The sequence below is a fragment of the Garra rufa genome, chromosome 3 (assembly GCF_049309525.1).
Source record: "Garra rufa chromosome 3, GarRuf1.0, whole genome shotgun sequence".
In the NCBI taxonomy this organism is placed as follows: Eukaryota; Metazoa; Chordata; class Actinopteri; order Cypriniformes; family Cyprinidae; genus Garra; species Garra rufa.
Window position 1 is genome coordinate 3,632,902 of NC_133363.1, and position 27,045 is coordinate 3,659,946.

The 27,045-nt window shown below is 37.8% G+C and overlaps 1 protein-coding gene across 1 annotated transcript in view; it reads right to left on the reverse strand.

Annotated features, from left to right (window-relative positions):
- The window catches only part of cox15 (cytochrome c oxidase assembly homolog 15 (yeast)), a 29,103-nt gene extending 2,284 nt beyond the window's left edge, over window positions 1-26,819 (reverse strand). The window contains exons 1-7 of the mRNA XM_073835587.1: window positions 26,687-26,819; window positions 23,519-23,641; window positions 14,441-14,627; window positions 12,011-12,178; window positions 11,844-11,925; window positions 7,234-7,388; window positions 7,040-7,153 (exon numbers count right to left, since the gene is read on the reverse strand). Coding sequence (XP_073691688.1) covers window positions 7,040-7,153; window positions 7,234-7,388; window positions 11,844-11,925; window positions 12,011-12,178; window positions 14,441-14,627; window positions 23,519-23,619 — 807 coding nt within the window. The 5' untranslated portion in view covers window positions 23,620-23,641; window positions 26,687-26,819. The remainder of the gene's footprint in view (window positions 1-7,039; window positions 7,154-7,233; window positions 7,389-11,843; window positions 11,926-12,010; window positions 12,179-14,440; window positions 14,628-23,518; window positions 23,642-26,686) is intronic.
- Between the last annotated feature and the right edge of the window lie 226 nt (window positions 26,820-27,045).

The window sequence follows — 27,045 nt, forward strand, 5'->3', positions numbered from 1 at the left end:
TGTTAGCATTTGCAACCAAGAGAATGCATGTCAGTTGTCAATGTAATTGATCATATGGTGTCAGAGTTATGATGATTTTTCATTTGTTGCTTTTTTCAAAGTGTTTCCAATGTATCAAGTAGGGCTGGGTGAATTTTCAGATTTTATTGATTAATTTGAATTGAATGTTTTGCCACAATTTTATTTTTTAGAAATCGAGGAATCACAATTTTGAATAGAAATATTACCAAACGTTAGATGTGACACAGGCAGTGGAATAGGAAAAAAATGCAAAGAGATGGGAGTGAACTTCTTTTAACTTGAGCCCCACGTTTTTTTTTTGGGGGGGGGGGACAAAGGAAAAGCAGCACAATCGAATAAAAAACTTGTGAAGAACTACTACTTTACTACTGTAGGATATTTCGTGTTTGTATCATGGTGGTAAATTTGTGAAAATACCCACAAAAGATGATTTAAAGCTATTTTTATGTTAAATGAGAAAGTATCAAGTAGAGATAACAAATTGTAGCTTTAGAAAGAAATAATTAATTTGATTCAACATAGAATTAATTACACAAACATTTAAAACTATGGAACATAAAAGAAGACAATTTGAGAAACATCTCAGTACTTTTCGTTCATATAATGAAAGTAATTGGCAACCAAAACAGCTTTTTTTCACAAAAGAAAGTTTCGAAACGACATGAGGGTGAGTAAATGAAAGATTCTACTATCCTAATGTTTTCAGTATTCTTATTATTTTTTTATTTCTTTTTTTTAAATGAAATGATACTCTAAATAAGAAACTAAATCTGCAAGCAGGTGGCGATAAATGACTTCATGATTCGTTCAAATTGCTGATTCATTCTGGAAATAAGTAAATGCCTCTCTTTATGAACAGGCCTTTGTATCATATGATATAAATATGAGACAAAAACACATACAGGGGCATTTTTTGCTCCAATATCTTGAATTTTAGTTAGGGCATAACTGCCTTTGTGGAGTTGTTGTCCTGCATCATATTTGTCAACAGTCAAATATATGAAATATAAGATGAAGTACAGATCTGGGGGTGGGGCCAGTGTGTTAACTGTGTTATGTTTTCATAACTAATTAATTAAGTTAACGTGTTAAATTGACAGGCCTATTTAATAATAGTCTACTGGTGTTATATCTTCAGTCATTCAGAATTTGAATTACCTTGACTCTAGAATATAATTTTCTGTAACTAGAGGGTTAATAAAAGTTATATTTTTACGTTTTTTTTTAACCTTTTTTTTTTTTGCCTTATCGCCTAGCCCTAACGTCAAGTATAGTTTAGACACTGCTTTTAGTAGCTTTAGGTAAATTAGTAAAAAATTAACATCTGACTAAAACAGAAATGCAAAGAAATGAAAAAAGAGAAATACGTTTTATAGAGCTGGACTCTGATTCTAGACATTATAGTTCCAGAATTGGCAACTAAAATGCAAATTACCTTATTATCGTGCTACCTGCATGTGTGTAGGCATAGTGAAGGCTATTTCTGTTCATCCCACCAATTTAGCAATATCTGTGATTTACAGCCTCTGATTACCAGACTTTTTTTTCTTGGCATAATATTAATAAAATTAAATATAGCTGCAAGCAGCATTTACAGGGCCAAGGGGAGGTGAGCATGGCATGGAGCACCAGACCAACTGCAACAATAAGTAAAAGGAAGCCATTTTAAAAATGGCTTCAAAATGACAAAAAAAAATAATGTAAACTCCTAGTAATATGATTTAATGGCTTATCACTTTTGACCAACAGGTGGCGCTGTTATCAAATTGATGTGGTGTCTTTAGTGTGAGGTGACACAAAAAGTTTGGTGTCATTATGTCAAATCTTTGCAAAGATAAAATCTCATTTTGGCATCAAGAATAAAATCTGTAGCGGCGCTGTACAAAAATCTCTATTCATCTATCAACATGAAATCTATAACTTTTTGTCAGCACAGTCTGAAGATGATCCGACCCAATTTTGGTGAAAATCAGACAAACGGTCTAGGGCACTGGTCTCAAACTCAGTTCCTGGAGGGCCACAGCTCTGCACAGTTTAGCTCCAACCCTAATCAAACACACCTGATCCAGCTAATCAAGGTCTTCAGGGATTACTACAAACTTCCAAGCAGGTGTGAGTTGGAGTTGGTTGGAGCTAAACTCTGCAATGCTGCGGCCCTCCAGGAATTGAGTTTGAAACCTCTGGTCTAGGGCTAGTTCGAAAAAAGTAGGTTTTCAACTAAAATAATATGGCGGACAGGAGGTTCGGCCAAATGTGGTATAATTGGTATCCATGTTGTCAGCATGACCAAAGGAATATTTTGAGACCAGTTTCTTTACAGTAGGCTAATGCAATCAACAGTTAGTAGCATTTTTGGAAACTTCATAATTAATGGTTAATGAATGGTTTATTACTCTTGACCAATAGGTCAAATTGATGTGGTGTAATCCGTGTGAGGTAACAATGGCACATACAAAATTTGGTGCAAATATGTCAAAGCTTTGCAGAAATACAGCTTTGGATGCAGTTCGGCATTTTTCCAGCAAATTTGTTGATGCGTTAAATGAAAACGAAATGCATAACTTTTTGTCAGCATGGCCTGAAGATGATCCAAGTCAAATTTGGTAATAATCGGACCAGCGGTCTAGGAGGAGTTTGAAAAAGTAGGTTTTCAACAATAATCAAAATCACGGACAGGAATTTTGACCAATTTTAACATAATTGGTATCAAAGCATTTTTTTTAAATGTCTTTATAACTACTGACCACAAGGTTTTGGAGTACTGTCAGGGCATGGTATGATATGTCAATGAGTTCATAAAATATAGCATTTTTTTGACAAAATTCAAAATGGCCAACACCCAAAATGGCTGATTTTGGAAAATTTTATAAGGTTCGACTCGGCATGATGCACCGAATCTAAAGAGACCAGTTGTGTGAAACTTGGCAAAACCACTGAGAAAATATAGCTGCAAGCAGCAATTACGGGGCCAAGCACTCAAAGGGGAAAATGAGGAGCTAAGGATGGCAGGAACAGCAGACCAACTGCAACAAGAAGTAAAAGGAAGCAATTTTCAGATGATTTTAGTCAAAATGACTGAAAAATTATGTAGAACGCCTACTGATATGATTTAATGGCTTATTACATTTGACCAACAGGTGACGCTGTAATCAAATCGATGTGGTGTGTTTAGTGTGAGGTGACAAAGGCACACTCAAAGTTTGGTGTCATCATGTCAAAGCTTTGCAGAGGTAAAGTCTCAGAATAATTTTGGTATGAAGTCAAAAATTTATAGAGGCGCTGTACGAAAACGGTTTCATCTATCAACATGAAATCCATAACTTTTTGTCAGCACAGTCTGAAGATGATCTGACTCGATTTTGGTGAAAATCGGACGAATGGTCTAAGACTAGTTCGAAAAAGTAGGTTTTCAACATAAACCAAAATGGCGAACATGAAGATTGACCAACTGTGTCGTAATTGGTATCTATATTGTCAGCATTACCTAAGGAATATTTTGAGAATAATTTCATTACAATAGGCTAATGCTATCTACAGTTATTAGCATTTTTGGACATTTTATAATTGATAGTTAATGAATGGTTTATTACTCTTGACCAATAGGTGGCGCTGTTACCAAATTGATGTGGTGTAATCAGTGTGAGGTGATAATGCCACATACAAAATTTGGTGCAAATATCTCAAATCTTTGCAGAGATACAGCTTCAGATGCACTTTGGCATATTTTCCACAAATTTGTTGATGCGTAAAATGAAAATGGTTTCGAATATCGACACGAAATCCATAACTTTTTGTCAGCATGGTCTGAAGATGATCCGAGTCAAATTTGGTGAAAATCCGACCAACAGTCTAGGAGGAGTTCGACAAAGTAGGTTTTCTACATTAATCAAAATGGCGAACAGGAAGTTCAGCCAATTTTGGCATAATTGGTATCAATGTTCTCGGCCTGACCCAAGGAATATTTTGACATCACTTTCATTACGATAAGCCATTTTTCTCATAAGTTATTAGCATTTTTCTAAATTTCCTTATAACTTTTGATCACAAGGTGGCGCTGCCACCAAACTTTTTGAGTACTGTCAGAGCATGGTGCTGAAGATACATACCGAGTTTCGTAACGATACATCAATGCGTTCGTAAAATATAGCATTTTATAACAAAATTCAAAATGGCTGATGCCCAAAATGGCTGACATGGGAAAATTGGATATGGTTCGACTAGGCATTCTCCTCCGAATCTAAAGGGACAAGTTTTGAGATTTTTGGCCAAAGCACTGAGAAGTTATAAGCAAAAATAGCCGATTTTCATATCTCCTGACCACTAGCCTCAGGTCATGCTTCTTATAACACACACTTTTAACACACACTTTTTTTGAGTTTGGTCTCAATACTCCAAAGCGTTGCGGAGATATGGCCTCACATCCATTTTTGCACGCTTTTCGTAGAATTAATTAGTGCGTTATTCGAGAACGGCTTGTCCAATCAACTTGCATTCCATAACTTTTTGCCAGCATGGTCTGAAGATGATCTGAGCCAATTTTGGTAAAAAATCAGACAAACCGTCTAGGAGTTCAAAAAAGTAGGTTTTACAAACAATTAATTATTGAAAAAAAAAAACTAAACCGTACGATTTTTGATTTTGATGGTTCATTCGACTTGGCATTACCCAAGGATTCAGAGAAAAAAAGAATTTTGATTTTGATTTTGTTTGTGTTTTTTTGTTCAAAAGTTATTAGCAAAAAGAAAGTGAAACTTTGGACAAGTGGTGGCGCTAGAGAGTTTGAGTTAGAGACTCCAAATTGGCTGTGGTGACATTTCAGACTGTCCTCTATCAGTGTGCCAATTATAAGTTATACAAATTTCCCGCAAGCGGTTCTATGGGCTGCCATTGACTTCAACCGCGTAAGAAGAAACGGAAGAATAATAATAAGAACGCTAACGGATACAATAGGTGCCTACGCACCTTTGGTGCTTGGTCCCCAATTATAAGCAAAAAAAGCCATTTTTCATATCTCCTGACCACTAGGTGGCACTGCACCAAAACACTGCAGGTAGCCTCAGGGCATGCTTGTTATCACACACACCAAGTTTGGTCTCAATACGCCAAACCATTGTGGAGATATAGCCTCACATCCATTTTTGTGTGCTTTTCGTAAAATACGTTCGCGCGTTATTCAAGAACGGTTTAACGAATCAACTTGAATTCCATAACTTTTTGTCAGCATGGTCTGAAAATGATCTGAGGTCCGTGTACTTTTTCGTTCATTCATTATTCTATTTTGGAATCAAAGATGTAATATAAAAAGGGTGCGGCTTTTTGTTGGGAAAGTCAGGGGAGAGACGCACACTTCGATTAGACTGGATAAACGCATGCAGCATCAATCGTTAAGAAAATGGTATTCCTAATAAATGTCTCGAATATTTTGATTTTGTCCAATGCTTCTCTTTCTTTTTGGAATTATTAGACACATTTCACTATGTCTTTTCAAATGCCTAGGTATGTTTAATTTCCTTAATTATAAAATTCAGCACTATTTTTTAACGTTTATTCAAGCAATAATATATAAATTATCTCATGTATATGCTTGTTTAAAACCAGGGATTAAAAACGAATTCCGAATAAAAACTGTATTTTTTCTTTACATTTCCAGAGAGCAAAACGAACAAAATTAAGCATTACTTAATAAATTCAAGGCACTATAATTTCCTATTATTAACAACTATTATAGCTACACAATTAATATATATTTATAAAAATAATATTATTTTGTCATATTCCTGATTCCTGAATTTATATATGAAAACTTCGTTTTGAAGTGCATTCGTTATGTTTGTATAAGAAAAGTCGTTAACAGCCTATTAAGTTGATTTAATATTCTTGATAATTTTTAGAAGAATACAAGTTAAGAAAAAAGGAATTAGCTTTAGTCTCTAATATTTAGGGGTATAGGCTAATCTTTTTCTTAACTTTTATTACACTGTAGATCGAAATAAAATAATTATTGATCATATTTAACATCGGAGAATCACTGACATAATTTAGAGTAGCCTACTTTGAAAATGAAACTATTTTAATCTGTATAAAGGCATGACAAACTAAATCACAACATGAACAATCTGTATTTTTCTTGTAATCAAGAGCATTTCTTTTGACAAAATTACCTAATTAATGCCGAATGATGTTTGACAGTGAACGCATCTCCTCCAATGCATAGCCGCATATAATCGCTGCTGTCAGTCGCAAATATTAAACATGCGGGTCAGGAAGCGGGTCGGGTACAATATCAAGATCCATATTACCGGGTCGGGTACAACAAAATACAGCCATTTCTGCTTTTTTTCTTTTAAACAAAAAACCAAGCTGCACCCTTTTTTAAATTACATCTTTCATTCCAAAATAGAATAATGAATGAACGAAAAAGTACACGGACCATCTGAGCCAATTTTGGTGAAATTTGGTGATCAGACAAACCGTCTAGGACAAGTTCGAAAAAGTAGGTTTTACAAACTATTGAAAATAGAAAAAAAGCTAAACCTTTCGATTTTTGAAATTTGGACTTCATTCGACTTGGCATGACCCAAGAATTTCATTTGTGTGCCATATGATTCAAAAGTTATAAGCATAAAGAAAGTGAGACTTTGGACAAGTGGTGGCACTAGAGAGTTTGAGTTAGAGACTCCAAACTTGCTATGGTTAATGTTGAGACTGTACTCTATCAATGTGCCAAATTACACAACTTTCCCGCAAGCAGTTCTATGGGCTGCCATGGACTCAAGAGCGGAAATGGAGGAAGAAGAGTAATAAGAACGCCAACAGTTTCAACAGGTGCCTTCACACCTTCGGTGCTTGGCCCCTAATAATAATGACAAAAAAATCTGATTAAACCCAATAGGGTTCAAGCACAATTTGGCTAATAATAATTTTTAGAAAAGGAAGTAGAAAATCAGTACAAAAACAATAGGACTGGACCCCTAATAAGTGTATAGAGCTGTATGTGGTGAAGTTTTAAGCTTTTTACTTGTGTATAGGCCATGGCTGTGAGACAGCCAATCGCAATCTTCGCCCGTCTGGGAAGATGCACCCGTCTGGAGAAGAGGTAGAGTCCTGTGATGGCTGTCAGTGAGCCGATGCCCTGCACAAACATGAAACAGGTCAGCTAATCCACATCCGCCAGAGCACTGACACATTTCAGCTGACAGGAGCAGCGCTTACCAGAATACGATGGTCAAACTGAACCGTGGTGGGATTTTCAAACACATTCTTGATGGTTGGGGAAAAAGCCAGGAGATCATCAGGGATCCAGCGCTCGCCCATCTTTGGGAAGGAGTTATAAACCAAACCCGCATCCAGTCCAGCAACAAAAGCGCCTGTAAGAGACCATGGAAACACTTACATAAACCTTCAAATCTGACCAAACAGCCTTAAAAAATATGCTCCTCCTGATGTATTGAGAGTTACAGATTTATATTCCAAGTTCCATTCCTATATGTAAACGGTTATTAATGGATACTAGTGCTGTACTAGCTTTGTTAATAACATTACATAGGTGTTTGTTATTTATATCATGATATATCCTCTATGAAATGGCTGATTACTCTGCATGGGAGCAAGAAGTGTGGTAGTGGAAGTGCAATAGCCTAGTTTTCTGATACAATTAATGAGTACACAGTTCATACAGATACTGTAAAACGACATTCCAGGACTTTGAAAGACTTTTCAAGTACTACTTGTTTTGATTTTCAAGGACTTCCGAGTGTCCGTTTCTGGGAGTCACGATCTGATTCCAAAATTATTCTTGATCTACATTTTTTTCCCCAGTCAATTCTTCTGCTGTGCAAATACATATTTACAACTTTACATTTTTACAAAACGTAAAATTGTTGTTTCTATGCTTTTTGTTTATAGTCGTAATCTCTGTATGTCAGTACTGCCATCTTGAATGTAGGGCTGTGAATCTTGACTGGTTCACAATTCAATTTAATTACGATTTTCATTATCAACCAAATATCACGAAGCGTCACATTCTCAGTTTTCAATATTACTGCACATGGCTACATTTTCATATACATTTTATATCAGATTTATTTTGTGCAAAATATACTTTATTTTTTATTATATTAGCAGGCTACTTTTTAAAACAATTACTTATTTAAAATAAGTGTTCTTTAAGTATAGTTACTGTTTTTTCGTTTTTTCCTCAGCATTATTGCCGTTTGATTATTACTGCTGAGATCATAGACAGTGGCAGCTTTAACAGGCTGCATTTAAATGCACAGATCTATTTTCATATATCAGATGTGTTTGTCCTGCTCTGAAAACATAACTGACTGTGTGAACATCAATTTCGTATAAAATTATTCGCAAATGTAAGTGCATTTAACCGCAGTCACAATCGAGCTTTAGGACGAACAGACACAAAGCACACGCGAAAGTCTGTCAGTGTGCAAGTTTGGTGCATCTAATAGTACTGCATTCCAAACGGCAGAAATGAAGGCATATCTAAAGTAAAACACGGTGGGTGGAAGCACACACTGTCAAGCAATGCGCACGTGTCTCACAGTGCAAATTCTGTGCAATGAAGGACGGGGAAAAAACAAGCTCAGAATCGATTCAGAATCGTTGAAGAAAGAATCACGATGTATCAGAGAATCGATTTTTCCCCCACCCCTACTTCAATCAGAGATCTTACTTATCAAAAACTTACCATGTCTTCCATTTCAAATTCAAAAAAAGAGAAATAGATAAATAAAATGTACTATTAAAAAATGTCAATAACGTGTACAATTACTTTGTTTTTACAAATACTAAGTATTTCAAAGTATACTACACTTTCAATAAAGTAAACTTTCTGGGAATTGTATGTGTATACTTTGCGTATACTTTTTTCTTTGTTTTGCTTTTATAACTGTACTGCCTTAATGGTTTAATGTGTTCTAATGTTTAAGCAAAAAAAATCACAAAGTAGACACACAAAATTGGTCTGAAATCCTGATACGAAAAAATTAATGGCGATCTTGCACGGAAGTCACGACCTGAATCAAATTTATTTGTGATTCGCGATTAATGCTCCAAAGTTTTGAGAAAAAGATTCGCAAGCCCGCTCCAAAGTTCCAATCCAAATCAAATGATTCGCGATCCACGCTCTAAACAAGTCTCGATCTGAATTATGACTCGCATGCCACCATTTGAGATCAGGAATCAAAACACAAATACTTGACTTAGACCAGAACTTTGCGAATCGTGAATCAATCGATTTAGATTGAGACTTTAAATCACGTATCACAAATTATCTGATTTGAATCATTCAATTTGCGAAACGTTTCATAAACCCATTCTGATCTAAATCAAATAATTTGCAATGCACGCTCCGAAGTCACAATCTGAATCAAATGATTCACGATACCTAAATGTCCAATCTAAATCAATTGATTCAGAAATTCAGCGATTTGAAGTCCTGGTCTGAAACAAATGATCGGTGATATGTGATCCTATTGGAGCACTTCGAAACAGTAAATCATTTTGCAACGCAATAGCTTAACTGATTCAGAGTTTCGAAAAAGCTCAGTTTCACCCATCACTATACGCACTTTTTTAAATCGTTACAAGTGAATCGCTTGAAATTAATGATAAAAGTGATCCGTTTAAATCAATCTGGGGTGCGTTTCCCAAAAGCATCTTTAGCCAACTATGATCGCAAGTTTGGTCGTTACCAACATAGTTCAACGATTTGGTGTTTCCCAAAACCATAGCTCAAACGAACATTTGCATACAGTGTTGCAAACTTACACGGTTGGAACTACAGCTCTCGGCCTTTGGTTAGAAGCATAGTTTCTTGTTAGTAAGACATATAGGCCTTAATAAATTTTGCTCTTGGGCACAATAAGCAAGCAAACATGCAGTACATCTAAATATTAATGCATTTTAATCTCTGTATTTTTGCACTTCCTCTATAAGCGTCGTTTTTGAATAGTGCACATGTGCAGAAATGCCTAAGGGAACCCCGGAATATGACGTAAGAGGAACCCACGATGAATCAAACATTAGATAAAGCGAAATGAGAGTGAACCAAAAAAATAGTGAAATAGTCATCAGGTGCCATGTTCAATATAGCTGCATTTCAGGGATTTCTAATCAGTTAAATAGCAGAAGTTATTACTCGGTGACGTCATTAACAACGGAAACGCAGGAGATGAGACCGTGTTCGGGAAACACTCGTGACTAGCTAGTTCGTTTCCACACCAATGCATCAGACTATGGAGGTTAATCAGCGAGTTATGTCGTTGTACAGGAAACGCACCCCTGAGCGGTTCCAGCATAAATGACTCAATTGATTTGGTTCCTTTTTTCAAATTGTCTTTCAATAATTCAAGCACTTTTCAAGCACCTCTTGAGGAATATTGCCATTTCAAAAAGTTGAAGCACCTTGTATGTAATCTGTGAGGAGCTGTTTTATGTCACTATTATAACCACAATATTTCATATTTGTCACAAACACAAAACATTTGCAATTTAATAATTACTAACATTATGTATTTCGATAGGTCCAGTCTGTGTCTGTTCTTTGTGTGTCTTTTTAAGCACACATTTTACATAAAACACGGTTTACATAAAATGACAGGTTTGCATATTGACTGTATTCAATGTGTGCTTTTAAGCATTTTAATGGATTGAAATAAGTGTTGTTTGCTAAGTGCTGTGATTTCATGCGAGTAACAGGAGGCTGGTGAGAAGAGATTGAAACACTTCTGTTTACTAGACAAACTACTACTCTGTGCATATGGTTTAAAAAAAATTATAACTAGATAAAAAAGTTTGTCAAGACAAAATTTAAGTTGACTTGAGAAAGCCAGACCAGAAAGTTTAAAAAGAAAGTTTAAAAGGATTTAAATTAAGTTAAGTTTGACGGTTTTCAGTCTGAAACAGCTTAAAGGTCCACTGAAGTGCCTTGAAACACGCAGCGTTATTCTATGTGGTGACGTACTTTTAACTGAAACAAAAACATATCGCCCAGCCCCGCCCACTTATTTTGAATAGCCAATAGCGTTCCATTAATATCTGCTCGAGCAAGAGCCGTTGAGCTCGGTAAAGCCGCATTTGTAAGCTTATGACAGCCACAGACTAATAAATTACCCCACAGATTCAATATGAAACTCTTGCTAAAACAAAATAGTGATCATAATCATGCTGAGGCTGTGTAGTTTAATACATGCCAATCGCACACATGAGCGCATATAATCTGCTCCGTGTATTGCGTCTCTGTGTAGGGGGCTGGACAATATGGACTCTAGAGAGCATTTGATTGGACAGAACATTTGATGAGAAACTGAAGTGCACGGTGATATCATCCAAATCGTTCATTCATATTGGCGGAAGTGACGAGACTGTAAGTTTTGAATGCCCCTATCTTGTAAACGCGAATTTTGTCGTTGTTTTGAAGCACACTGGCTTATAGATAATCTTAAGGCTAATATATTCACACTTAAAGCCCAAAAACTTTAATTTTGATTTCAGGGGGACTTTAAAGTTTAAAGTAGTTTTAAAAGCATAAAGATTGTGGAAGTTTTGACAGTTGGAGTTTGAATAGTGTTGGCTCATTTGAACATTCCCTCAATGTAAGTCAAAGATAAAAGGTAGCAACTGGAGTCAGATCAGGCTGAAGATCTGGGCTGAGTTTGGAGATTAGGAGGAGCAGCAGTCTGAAATTTTAGTCTCAGAAGAAGAAGAAGAATATTTAGTTTAAATAGCATTTCAGTAAGTTGGCTTTCTCAAGCCAACTTAACAGACACTGCAACACATAAGTCACATCATGCGTTTGCTCGTACCTGAGAGAGCCGTGAGGAAGACCAGACCGCCTGTACCCTTGGCAAACCTCCTCAACTGCAGCAGATTCCGGCTGTCAGGAATCTACAGTGGAGCAGACAGCAGTATGATCTGTAACGCATCCAAACCTCCTGAAACAGCAGTGGCTAGAGCTGAAATCATAGCTTACCTTGTTGGCAGGCAGCATGAGAGTGAGTCCCATCCAGAGACTGGAGCAGTACAGCAGCAGAGCCGAGCCCAGGTGAGCCGCCAGCCTGTACTGACTGACACGGGGAATGTCGTACGATTCGGTTTTCTCCTCCAGACCGCTCTTCACCATATACCATCCCAGAAGACCCTGGACATGTGCATTCATTAACAGATCTTTATTACACAACACAGTCTGAACTGATTGAAACTAATGACAGCATGCATCTATTACAGTTATTTAAGTGCATCATTGATGATCACACTGAGCTAATAGTGCACCACCATTAAATCTAACCACATGCGCAACCAAAATAAGAAAATGTGCTGTGTAAATAAGTTCAGAGCGCGTATTTGCGTACTGACATGGTTGACAGCTGTTAATGCACAAATACCATTTTAGATGGACAATCTGTAACACTGTATAAGATTTCTATTCGAACTGAAAGCATAATTCTAGGCTATTCGCTGCCGCTTTCAAAGCACAGTGCAAAAATGTGACATTTCAATCAATGAACGCTCTTTAATCAGAAGCGCTAAACCCGGGAGCGCTTCGATAGATGTTTCCATTACAGATTTGCGCAAAACTTTGGTGCTATTTTATAAAATGACGGCGTTTCCATTAACCGATGTTATGCAACTAAAACATTTTTTTCCTCTCACGATAAGTCAAGCCAACAGATTTTTGTGGGATTTTGGCTATATTTAATTGAATGTGACCTGTAAATGCAGAAGAAAAAAAAAAACGTTTCCATTGCTGTTGCGAAATATTCATTTTTCAAATTGCCTGAAAAACCACCTCAAGTGAGCGTAAAAACTTTTTTGCGATATATAGGAGTTTTTGCGCAATTGACACGTTTCCATTAGGCGTATTTTCAATTCCAAATTTCAATTTAAAATGTAATGGAAATGCAGCTACTGGCGCATATACCTACTTGCCGGCAACCCGCCAAAATAAAAGCTTTTTAATATAGGTTTAAAAATTATGAAAATAAAAACAAATTTAAAAGTAAATATTATAATTTTATTTTTTAAGTTTACTATAAAATAATTGTATTTTTATTTAATACACCCTTTTTATTTTAAACATATGACCATACTTTATTATTTTATTTAAAAATAAATAAATAAATAAATAAATAAATAAAAGCCCAGCGATCATAACTATTATTAATTCATTATTTTAGAGTTCTCACACTGGCTTACACTATGTGCAGCACGAGGACCAAACCAAATCTCCAGGTACTCTTATGAGAACCAGGCTAAAAAAACTTATGTGCACCCCTGCCTGTAAGTTCTTACTGTTTAATATTTTAAGGTGCTCATACTAAATGGACAAAAATGGTTATTTCTATTTCTATTTTTACTTTTATTTTTAATTGAGCACCAATAATATTTCCTAATTACTAAGAAGCAAATCAGCATATGACAATGATTTCTGAAGGATCATGTGACACTGAAGATGATGCTGAAAATGCAGCTTTGATCACAGCAGTCAATTACATTTTACTATATATTTACACAGAACTGTACTTTAAATTGTTATACTACTTCCCAGTATTGCTGCTTCTACTGTATTTTCGATCAGCCTTGGTGAAAAGAAAAGACATCTCTCTAAAACATCTTTTGGAATTATTTTTTGTAGCTGTTTTCCTTTAAATGATTAGTCTGAAGTCACCATTAGCATGACTAGGCTTAAATGCATTTAACTACCAACTGCAGCTGTGTTCAATTTCAAGTTAAAAGTTGTTTGAGGAATTTATTTAGTTTTCAGCCTAGTGAATTCTCAGTGCATCACTACAGGCAATAATTTGTAGACTGGTTATGATCATATGTGATCTTGGACCACAAAACAAGTCATAATTATTTCAAAAATGTGATTTATACAACATCTGAAAGTTTAATAAATAGGCTTTCCACTGATGTATGTGTGTTAGGATAGTACAATATTTGGCTGAGATACAACTATTTGAAAATCTACAATCTGAGGGTGCAAAAAAATCTATATACTGAGAAAATCACCTTTAAAGTTGTCCAAATGAAATTCTTAGCAATGCATATTACTAATCAAAAAGTAAGTTTTGATATATTTATGGTACAAAAAAAATCACAAAATATCTTCATGGGACATGATCTTTACTTATTATCCTGATGATTTTTGGCATAAAAGAAAAATTGCTCATTTTGACCCATGCAATGTATTTTTGGCTATTGCTACAAATGTACCCGTGCTACTTAAGACTACAACATTGACATTTACTCATTCAGTTCATCCAAATCATCTTACAAATGAGTAATGTGCCAAAGCCAAGCATTTACCCTACAGAGGCAGTACTTGACTGACCAAACTTTGTTGTGTTTTTTGTGTTCGTTGTGTGTGGAAATGAGATTTCATCGTATGATGACTGGTTACCTGGAAGAAGACAAAGCCACACAGGCCCAAAACACGAGCCTTCATGGAGCGGTTGAAGTATCCTCTCTTCCAGAAATATACTGTAGGAAGTATGTAAGCTAACCCAACCAGCCGGCCCCACATGCGGTGGCCCCACTCCATGTAAAAGATGAACTTAAACTCCGTCAGAGTCATTTCATGATTCAAGCTGTGAGAAACAAGCGTCATTTTGTAAATGCGATTTCAATGTAATCAAACACACTAAAAGTATTGTACTTAAAGCATTATAACTGTACAATATCAATGCAAAATATAGCTGCAAGCAGCAATTACAGGGCCAAGCACACCAAAGGGAAAATGAGGAGGTAAGCATGGCATTAACACAGAAAGCTATTACCATTTATTTGAAATTTCATTATAACTTTTGACCACAAGGAGGCACAGTCTCAAAACCTTTTGAGCGCTTTCAAGTCATGGTCTTGATGGTATATACAAAGTTTTGTAATAGTATACCAATGCATTCGTAAAAGGTAGCATTTTCTATCATAATACTTTATTGAAGTCAATGGCAATTACATTTTTTTTTTCTAATTCTAGTGCCACCACGAGGCAAAATTTCACTATTTTTTGTGTGTCCTTAGAGTGTGCTCACACACGTGTGTCGAACTTGGTGAAAATATCTCATTTTGTTTTGTAGTTATAGACATTTTTATGCAAGAAGAGATAAAAAAAAAAGACAGATGGCAAACTTTGTTTGCACTTTTTTGTCACTTACTATCAACATTTTGGCAATTGGGCATTAATATATCCGGCACGCTATGTTTCTGAATTTCCTACGGTCGTTTCGTGTCGATAGGAATAACGGTTTCTAAGATGCTGGCAAAGGTTTTTAAGCACTAAAATGCAACTTTGCACAAACCATAAGGCATGCTTGGTATCGCTGGAGTCGGTAAGGATTCAGAAGTCTAAAAAGGTGACTCCTGTGAAAATAAGTCGACCACATCCGAAGTTATATGCATGTGAATATTTGATTTTACCACTAGGTGGCGCTGGCTCGAAACTTCTCAGTCTCCTTCAGTGCATCGTGCTGATGACCCATACCGAGTTTTGTAACGATACATCAATGCGTTCGTAAAATATAGCATTTTACTACAAAATTCAAAATGGCAGACGCAGAAAATGGCTGACATGGAAAAACTGGGTATCATTTGATTCAGCACAATGCACCGAATCTAAAGAGTTTTGTGATTTTTGGCCAAACCATTCAGAAGTTATAAGCTAAAATAGCCATTTTTCACATCTTTTGACCAGTAGGTGCCAGTGCGCCAAAACTCTGCAAGTAGCCTCAGGTCATGCTTGTTATAACACACACCAAGTTGGGTCTCAATACACCAAACTCGATATGAGCTATTTGAAGAATTCGTTTGCACATTATTCCAGAAGGGTTTGATTAATCAACTCGAATTCCGTAACTTTTTGCCAGCATGGTCTGAAGATGATCTGAGCCAATTTTGGTGAAAATCAGACAAACTGTCCAGGATGAGTTTGAAAAAGTAGGTTTTTTGGACTTCATTCTCGGCCCAAGGATTCAGAGAAAAAAAAGAATTTTGATTCTGTGCCTTACAGTTCAGAAGTTATTAGAATAAACATGAGTGAAACTTTGGACAAGTGGTTGTTGTGAATTTGACTCATTTGTTGTTGTTTTTTTTCTTATTTTTCCCTTACTTTTATTTGTACTACATTACCCACAATTCCTAGTAAACTACGATTAGGGTGAACCCATATCTGGTGCACTACATTACCCATAATCCCCCTGGTTGAGGTCTATAAATAGACCTCACTTCCTTCCTTTGTCCCTTTTCTGCCTTGGTGAGGTGTGGGTGTTTGAATGGGCACCCAACCATGTCCTTTGAGTCCTTTCCTTAGGATGTGTTAAGTAAGTTTGTTTGCTCATTGTATAGTTTGAATTTGTTTATTTGAATTGTTTGGATATTCAATCCTTGTTTGAATTGAGTACAATATTGATGTTTATTGATGAGTTGTTTGTATGAGTTTGATTCTCTTTTTATATTGTTTGTAGTGACTTAAAACCATCCTGTTGTGTATCCTGTGCATCCTGTCATCATGTCCATCATGGTAGTCCTGCTCCATGTGAACTACGTGTCATGTTAATTGTTAAAGATTTATGATTCTTCACTTCAGTGGAATAAAAGAGAGCAAAGGACTGGTATCTTTCAGTGTTTTAATCAGACACACCACCAAGTTTCTACAGTTTTAAAGAACTTTGGATATTATAACAACACATATTCAAGATATGGTCCTTCGAGCCGGAGGTAGAAATTTGGTGGGATGAATTATACAAGACCTGCAGCCCGGCGTAGTGTAAGAATGAGAAGACCTCCTGCCCGTTTTCCAGACTGTATGGTACGAGAACATGCTTATCCTCCACCTCCTTCCTCACCAACATTAGTTGTAGGTGACAGTCAACAAACAGACAATGAAAATTCATGTTCTTTGGGACCTGCCACTTGCTCATCTGCTCAAGATGAACAGTATCAGCCTGACTTGCTCGATATGGATGTTAAACAAGAAATACTTGGACTTAAGAGTATGCTTGGAGAGATTATGTCTAGAATGTCACGGTTAGTAGTTTCTTCCAAACATTCTGATTTATCTGAGTCGTTTGATGATGATGACAATGCTTCTGATGATGATAATGCTGTTGATAAACCACCTATTGTTCAAGAATTGTGTGCATGTATTAAGAAAGCTGAACAGAAATCTACATGTAAGCAAGGTAATTCATCGGCTGCTCCATCACCACTTCCATTGTGTAGGCCTAGTTCTCTGCCCCTTCCACCTTCTTCATTGTTACGTAGTCCACCTCAACATATACATACATCTGACACATTACAACTACAAGCAGGTATTATGACCCAATCTCCTGTAGTTCCAGTAGTTGCTGACCCTGTTAATTCCCCTCAAATCCAAGCACCGCAAGTGTTTGTACAACCAGCTGGTTTAACACAGGCAGGCGGTTATTTACCAAGTAATTCCTTCTCCTCTTTGGTTAATACTCAGTTGCCTTCACAGATCAGACCAGAACAGTTACCCTCTCAGCCTCAACCGACTCCTCATGTATCCTCAGCTAATGTAGGTTACTATATGCAGCCACATTCTGTAGGTTACTCAGGGAATCTTGTTGTACAACAACATCCTCCATTTGTCCAACCGATTGTTTCCACTACCCAGGCATCTGGAATTCCATATTTTCATTCTCATCCATACTCCCAGTCATATGCTTCACAACAAGCCATTTCCTATCCTATTTCTCGTGTGCAGGGACCTTCCTTTCCTTTTCTGGTGAATGATGATCCTCAAGAATTTGCAATGTTGCAGTTAGCTCTGACAAACCTGTTGTCACCTTATGAGTCAGAACATTACAAATACCATATCTTGTTGGATCATTTAAAATTTCCTCTTGCTCGCAATTTAGCTCTAGCTTATGCTAATGATCCTAGACCATACAGTATGGCTCTTTTTGCACTTCAACAGAAATATGGGCAACCCCATCAGCTAGTTTTGAGAGAAATCAAAGCCATTCTAGCTCTTCCTAAGGTGAGACCAGGTGACAGCAGAGCGTTTAGTAGTTTCGCACTGAAGGTTCGAGCTTTGGTTGGCATGCTCCAATCTTTGGGCCAAGATCAAGCTAAATCGGAACTAACCTGTGCCTCTCATGTACAACAACTGCTTAGTAAATTGCCTACAGAATATGTGACCAACTTTGCCCGTTATGCTCGTGCTAGCGTAAATGGTCAAAATTACAACTTGGTTAACTTTTCTGTCTGGCTCCAAGAAGAAGCTGAATGTCAAGCAATGGCTGATCAAGTTAGTGACTTCCCAAAACCATTCCTAAATAAACCTCAAGCAAAGACTCACTCGAACACTCGGACAGTCTTGTATGGAGCTAATGGTAATTATGTTGCATCAAGATCCAGTAATAAGCAACCCCAGAACCCGAGAAATCCAGAGCAGTGTTCCAAGTATTCATGTGCATATTGTTCCAGTAGACAGCATTTCATTGGCCTGTGTCCTTCCTTTAGATCTCTAGAAGACAACAAAAAGGGTGATTGGATTAGAGAAAACAAAAAATGTTGGAGATGTGGGCTCAACCATCTAGCTGTTGACTGTGACTTGAAAAAACCCTGTCCAGAGTGCAATGGCCGACATCTTGGTATCCTTCATGGAGTTAATAGTCGTGATCAGGATAATGGTACGTTCTATCTTAGTCGACTTGGAGGTTCCGGAAAGGTGCTCCTGAAAGTTGTTGAAGTACTTCTCCATCATGAAGGTCGATTCCTCCAAACGTATGCCATCCTTGATGATGGATCAGAACGTACCATGTTGCTATCTCAAGCGTCTGATTATTTAGGCCTCAAGGGGAAAGCAGAGTCCCTAATTGTTAGGACTGTACGCCAAGATACTATTGCACTTGAAGGCTCCTCTGTAACCTTTGAAATATCCTCAACTGCCAAACCAGAAAGGAAGTATACCATTTCCAATGCCTTTTCTGCTGCCAGATTGGGATTGGCAGAACAGACATATCCTGTTGAGACTTTAAAGAGACGTTTCAGACATCTTCAAGATTTACCACTTCCAGAATTCTCTAAAGTTCAACCACTTATCCTTATTGGGGCAGACTATCCACACCTGATAAATCCAATTGACCAGGTGTATTTCGGACCTCCTAAATCTCCAGCTGCAATCCAGACCCAGTTGGGTTGGGTACTGCAAGGCCCAACTCCAATTCCCAACACTAATGAGATGCAATGTCTTTTCACCAGCCTCAATCCACTTGAGGATCTTCGTCATGATGTAGAGAAACTATGGCAACTGGATATCCTTCCGTTCAGGAATGAAAAGGTCATTACTAGATCCAAGCAGGACCAAGAAGCTTTGGATTTGTTAGCCTCTAAGACCAAAAGAGTGGACATTGATGGTGTGCAAAGATATGCCACTCCTTTGTTGCATGCTGCTTCTGCTGTTCAGTTACGAGCCTCACCAAATTCAGTTATGTCCTCCCTCAGAAGTATTGAGCGCCGCCTACAAAGAAATCCTGAATCTGCTGCTGTCTATGATCAAGAAATTGCCAAGTTGGAGAAGTCTGGTTATATTTCCAAGGTAGAACTTCCTCATGACTCATCGAAAGAATCATGGTATATCCCTCATCATCTTGTAGAGCATAATGGGAAACCACGAATAGTTTTCAATTGTTCCTATCAATGTAAAGGTACGTCACTGAACAACCAACTTCTGCCTGGTCCACAATTAGGCCCCTCCTTGCTTGGTGTATTACTTCGATTCCGCCAGTATCCCGTAGCCATTAGTGGAGACATAAAATCTATGTTTCACCAAATTAGGCTACTACCAGAAGATCGTCCCCTCTTACGTTTCTTGTGGCGCAACATGCAGAGATCAAACTCACCTGATATCTACGAATGGCAAGTTTTGCCATTCGGCACAGTATGTAGTCCATGTTGCGCAACCTATGCCTTACAGAGGCATGTATGTGACCACCAAGAAGGATATGAAGATGTAGTGAATTCTGTACTTCAATCGTTCTATGTAGATAACTGTTTGGAGAGTTTCCCACATGCACAAGTCGCAAAGAAGCACCTTGACCGCACACGTTCCTTACTGATGAGTGGGGGATTTGAAATTAGACAGTGGGCAAGTAACCAGCCTGATGTTGTGAGACATCTTCCTCCTGAAGCCAGGTCTGAGAGTGCTGAACTTTGGATCAGTCAAGATCATTTGGATCCAAAGGAAGGAGCTTTGGGTCTGAGTTGGCACTGTCCCTCCGATTCATTGGGGTATCAATCTCGAACTGTGGAGTACAATGTAACAACAATGCGCAATATCTATAAAGTTCTCGCTAGTCAATATGACCCCTTGGGTTATATTACCCCCTTTACAACGCGAGCTAAGGTCATTGTACAGCAATGCTGGATGAAGTCACGGGGTTGGGACGACCCCCTTGTGCCAAGTCCTATCCAACAGGCCTGGAAGGCTTGGGAAACTGAGCTACCTGACTTGCCATTGATGCAGCTTCCCCGCTGTTACTTAAATTTACCTCCCGAGCAAATTCTGTCTAGAGAGTTGCATATTTTTTGCGACGCTTCGGAGAACGCATATGGGTCAGTAGCCTATCTGCGTATGGAAACTGACAAGGGCATGGTACATACTTCCTTCATCATGGCAAGATCTCGAGTTGCCCCAAAAAGGCAAATTTCCATCCCTCGCCTCGAACTTTGCGCTGCTTTAACAGGTGCACAGCTTTCAAAACTTTTGCAAAAGGAACTGACTCTTTCCTTGACAAATACAGTCTTATGGTCAGATTCAACAACTGTTTTGTCTTGGCTGCATTCCTCTTCCTGCCGTTACAAAGTTTTCGTAGCCAATCGAGTTACCGAAATCTTGGAACTCACTGATCTCTCTTTTTGGAGATATATTCCTTCTGCACAGAATCCAGCAGATGACATCACTAGAGGCAAAACGCTTGTTGAGCTGGCCAAACCTGATCATAGATGGCGACAAGGTCCATCATTTTTAAAATTTCCTTCACATCAGTGGCCTCAAAATCTAGTGTCCCGATCTGCTAATCCTGACCCTGAGCTCCGAAAACCACTTTTTTGTGGATTAACACTATTAGATGATTTTGTACTTCCAGACCCTTCCTGTTTCCAGTCATGGTCAGAGTTAAAGTCTGCCACAACTGAGTTAATGCGACAACATAGTCCTGATTCTTGTGAACCCTCAGTTGTTCAAACCCTTCTTTTAAGACAAGCCCAGCAACAAAGTTTCCCTTCTGAGTACCAGTCTCTAAAGAGAGGAAAGTCCATTGAATCTCAAAGTCGTCTCCTTACACTTTCCCCTGAATTCAGAGAAGAAACGGGACTTATTGTAGTGGGTGGCAGGCTCAGACAAGTAGAGGATATGGAACCTGGAATGGTTCATCCAGTCATTCTTGACTCTAAACATCCACTATCTAGTTTAATCATCAAAGACTGTGACGAGAAACTTTTCCATCCTGGTCCAGAGAGAGTTTTCTCAGAACTTCGACGTAATTATTGGATAATTAGAGGAAGACAAGCGATAAAAAAACATCAGTTGGCTTGCTTGGAATGTAGAAAGTGGAAAGCAAAGCCATCAATCCCTAAAATGTCAGATCTTCCACTCTCTAAGCTCCGGTTGTTCAAACCTCCTTTTTGGTCAACCGGGATGGACTGTTTTGGCCCTTTCCATGTCAAGACTGGTCGTAGAACAGAAAAGAGATGGGGCATTCTGTTTAAGTGCCAGACTACTCGATGTCTGCATCTCGATTTGTTAACCAGTTTAGACGTGGACAGCTTTCTAATGGCCCTGCGCCGTTTTATATCCAGGAGAGGTCAGCCATATGAGATTCTTTGTGACCAAGGAAGTAATTTCCGTGGAGCTGTGAGAGAATTGAAAGAAGCTTTCCAGAACCTTACCACTGAGTTACAAGTTAAATTGGAAAATCAGCAGATCAAATTCAAATTTAATCCACCCCAAGCACCTCATTTCGGAGGCTCATGGGAACGAGAGGTTCGTTCCGTTAAAACAGCTCTACGTGTGGTACTTGGCAGCCAAAGAGTATCAGAAGAAATCCTACGGACAGTTCTGACAGAAGTTGAAGGAGTGTTAAATTCGAAGCCACTTGGTTACGCCTCCTCCAATATTGCAGATCTTGATCCCATCACCCCAAATCTCCTCCTAATGGGGCGGCGGGATTCTTCTCTACCCCAGGTTATTTATGCCAACACTGAGCTCCTTGGCCGCAGATCTTGGCGCCATAGCCAGGTCCTTGTTGACCAGTTTTGGACGGCCTTTATTCGTCATTATTTACCAGATCAGCAGCTCCGTCAAAAATGGAATAGAGAAAATTCTAATCTAAATGATTCTGCTGTTGTGTTAGTTATTGATTCCCAGCTTCCAAGAGCATCATGGCCCATTGGTAGGGTAGTGCGTCTTTTACCTAGTCAGGATAGACGGGTCAGAGTAGCCGAGATTTCTATTAATGGGAAAACTTACGTACGTCCGGTTGCTAAATTGATTCTGTTACCTCAAATTGATGAATAGCAAATACATGACTGTATTTGGGGGCGGCTGTTGTGAATTTGACTCATTTGTTGTTGTTTTTTTTCTTATTTTTCCCTTACTTTTATTTGTACTACATTACCCACAATTCCTAGTAAACTACGATTAGGGTGAACCCATATCTGGTGCACTACATTACCCATAATCCCCCTGGTTGAGGTCTATAAATAGACCTCACTTCCTTCCTTTGTCCCTTTTCTGCCTTGGTGAGGTGTGGGTGTTTGAATGGGCACCCAACCATGTCCTTTGAGTCCTTTCCTTAGGATGTGTTAAGTAAGTTTGTTTGCTCATTGTATAGTTTGAATTTGTTTATTTGAATTGTTTGGATATTCAATCCTTGTTTGAATTGAGTACAATATTGATGTTTATTGATGAGTTGTTTGTATGAGTTTGATTCTCTTTTTATATTGTTTGTAGTGACTTAAAACCATCCTGTTGTGTATCCTGTGCATCCTGTCATCATGTCCATCATGGTAGTCCTGCTCCATGTGAACTACGTGTCATGTTAATTGTTAAAGATTTATGATTCTTCACTTCAGTGGAATAAAAGAGAGCAAAGGACTGGTATCTTTCAGTGTTTTAATCAGACACACCACCAAGTTTCTACAGTTTTAAAGAACTTTGGATATTATAACAACACATATTCAACAGTGGTGGCACTAGAAAGTTTGAGTTAGAGACTGCAAATTTGCTGTGGTTAATGTTGACACTGTCCTCTATCAGTGTGCCAAATTTTACAACTTCCCCGCAAGCGGTTCTATGGGCTGCCATAGACTCAAGAGCTGAAGAAACGGAAGAAGAAAAATAATAAGAACGCTAGCGGATACAATAGGTGCCATCGCTCCTTCGGTGCTTGACCCTTAATAATCAAATGTGACACCTGTGCTTTATCTCACATGAGAATAGGAGAAATATACTCACATTTTGAACTCTGGGAACTGTTTGTACTTGGAGAACTCCTCTTCCCACTCCGCTTCAGTCCGCGGCGGCTTCATCTCTTTCACTAAATGCCAGTCGACCATAGACAGACCGGATTCTGTCAATCTAAGAAATGCAGCCATCAGTTAGTGAGTGTAAGTCTGTCCAGACAGCAAGCAGTAAGGTCAGAAACATATCTCATGCACATAACAAGTATTCCTGTTGGACTGACAGAAACAGATACTCACGGCGGCAATGGAGTTATTATCAAACGTCTGCACCATTACACTAAGGGAGTTATTAGTCATGACAGCTTGATTCTCTTTTTGATTCTCTTCAAAGTGTGGCTCACAACACAGTGTTGCATCAGAGGGTTTTTCCTCACAAATACTCATTATAGCTTGAGAGTAAAACCAACATAACATTATTGCTTCAGGTGACTGGTGAGTTATGGACCCTTTTACATTTTCAAGGTTTTTAGAAGCAGAAACTGTCATAGTTACAGCGCCTTGCAAAAGTATTCTTTTTTTTCCACATTTTGTTTTGTTGCAGCATTATGTTAAACTGCTTTAAATTAGTTTTCCCCACATCAGTTTGCACTCCATACTCCATAAAAATGACAAAGCAAAAACCAGATTTGCAAATTTTACAAATTAATTAAAAAAACACTGTAAAAAGTAGATTGCATAAGTATTCATCCCCTTAACTCAGTCCATAGTTGAAGCACCTTTACAGCCTCAAGTCTTTTTGGGTCTGATGTGACCATCTTTGCACATCTGCATTTGGCAATTATCTGCCATTCTTTGCCTCACCTTTTCTCCTCTCCATCTCTGTCAGCTTGGATGGGGGCTGGCAGACATTTTCTAGAGTCCTAGTTGTTCCAATCGTCTTCCATTATGGAGAATGCTTCTGTCAACCTTCAATGCAGCAGATTTGTTTCTGAACTCTTCTCTAGATCATCTCCTTAACGCAAGTCTGTCACTGAGCTCTACAGGCAGTTATCTTGGTTTTTGCTCTGAGATGCATTTTCAGCTGTTAGACCTTTTCTGAGAGGTGTGTGTCTTTCTAAATCAGACTCATTCAAATGAATTTGCCACAGTTTAACTCCACTCCAAGTGTAGGAACATCTAGAAGCAATATGAATGCTCCTGAGCGAAATTTCCAGTGCACCAGAAAAGGGTATGAATACTTATGCAACGGGATCTTTTCAGTTTTTTATTTCTAATAAATTTGCAAAGTTGTTACAAACCTGTTTTCTGCTTTGTCATTATGGTGTATGAGATGTTGAAAAAAGTAATTTAAAGCAGATTAACATAATGCTGCAACAAAACGTGAAAAAATGAAGGGGTATGAATACTTTTGCAAGGCACTGTAGCTACATTTATACAGTATTGAACGGCAGTTACAACATATAATTTTTGCTTTCCCATTTGCTGCAATAGCAAAGTAAAAATCCATGCTATAAAATGCACTGTCCTTTGATATGAGTAATTATGGTAATCCTACTGAAACACTAAACAGAGCCCAATAGCAAACATCGAACATACGTGTTCATATACACCATACATATTGGTTAATTTTATTATATATATATATATTTTTTTATTAGCAGCTTCATTTTAATGGTTTCATTTTAAAGTCATACAATTAAAACCACCATTAAATTATTGGTAACTGCATGGGAGGTTTTCTGTTCTGGTTACATCAGGAGCAGAAAGGGTCTAGCTTACTAAATATTAAATGACTACACACAATTGACATTAGATTTTTGTCTATTCATATTTGACTTTGTGCAGGTCAGAGATGGGCACTCGAGTTAGTGACACGGACTCAAGTCGCATTTTTATAGACTTCAGACTCGACCTGAAATGACTCGACTTGAGGAAAAGAGCTCATGAATATTTTAAAAGAAAACTGAGTCTTTTATCCTTAAATACTTTTATAAGTGATATTCAAAAGACAGACCACGAGCCGGAACAGCAGCACCATTTTAAGTGAGCAGCGCTTCAAAACAGCGGAGCGGATCACATAACAAGCGCTCAGTGTCATTTATGGCAAATATCTTTCAGTGCTATATACTCTAGTATTTAACCTGAGGCCAAACACACTTTATTCAAGCCCTTTCAGCTCCATGCACTTTGTCTCTCTCAATCCAGACGCACACCAGCGCCATGAAGCTGTCATTTTAACAACAGAAACACGGTGAGCAGGAAAATTATAAATTACTTTCACTAAAACACAGCAGAAAAACAATGTAACATCTAGTTATTTTTCTTTCTATCAATAACCTTTGACTCTGAATGTTCAAACCAGATGTGACAAGATGTTTCTGATCTAAATTTAGCATTATTATTCTGTAGGCTAAGAACATTTCAAAATAATCATGTAGGCTAATTATAATTAGGAATATGGATGTTAGAGGGCTCTTTTCTGCTCAAAATGAGAACATTTTGATTATTGTAGACATTTTTGGTAGATAATGCTTTTAAGTAAAAAAAAAAAAAAAAGTCTTCAGGAGGAAAACCCTGAACAGCAATTTCTTAATATTTACCAAACAGCAACAACAAGGAAATCACTCACTGCTCTTGATTGAATAGCTTTTGTAACTTTAATAAAGATTAAGCTTCAATTTATACTGTAAAATATGCAAAGCTTTTTTACATTTGATCATTTTATTCAGTTTCTGTACCTAAAAACTAATGTTAGACCTACCTAAAAAAATGAAAAATCATTGTTTATTTTATTTGTATCTTTACTCTATTGTGTTTATTTGTGCTGTTGCTTGTAGTTAGATAGATTGTTCTTATTTCTTTACTTTTTAATCTTTTTCCCTAAACATAGCACATACTGAACCGTACCGAAACCGTGACTCTGAAACCGAACCGTGAGTAAGTTGAACTGTTGCACCCCTAATGGTAATGTATTACAGGCTGGATGTACATTACAAAAAAAGCAGATTATAGATCATATATTTTGTCTATAGCCTATAAAAAAAGCTTTGTAAATAGGAAGATTTCAATACATGAGGATTCTGAATGGGATTAAATGACTTGAGACTCAATTCGGACTTGTGACCAAAGACTCAAACTTGACTCAGACTCCAAGTTAAAAACTTGTGAACATCTCTGGTGCAGGTGACTTCATAAGGTATAACTGAACTTTTGTTTTTACCTGGTAACTCCTCCCAGCACCACAGCTCCCAGAACCAGCCCACTGCAGCCCACCAGCCAGCGGCCCACCACACGATTGGTCGCCGCATTGGGGATCGACACTGTCCTGACTGACGCATGTCCTCCTTCTGTGGTCACTGTGGTCTGTCCTCTCCTCAGCAGCCACTGTCTCAAAGGAGTTCGCTGTCAACATGTTCACAATGAAGACATATTTCAGTAAAGAACTAACATACAACCAATGCTGACAGCTGAGGTCAAAATAAGAGGGATCATACAAACTGCATGTTATTTTTTATTTAGTACAGACTTGAATAAGCTATTTCACATTAAAGACGTTTACATGGTGTCCACAAGAGAAAA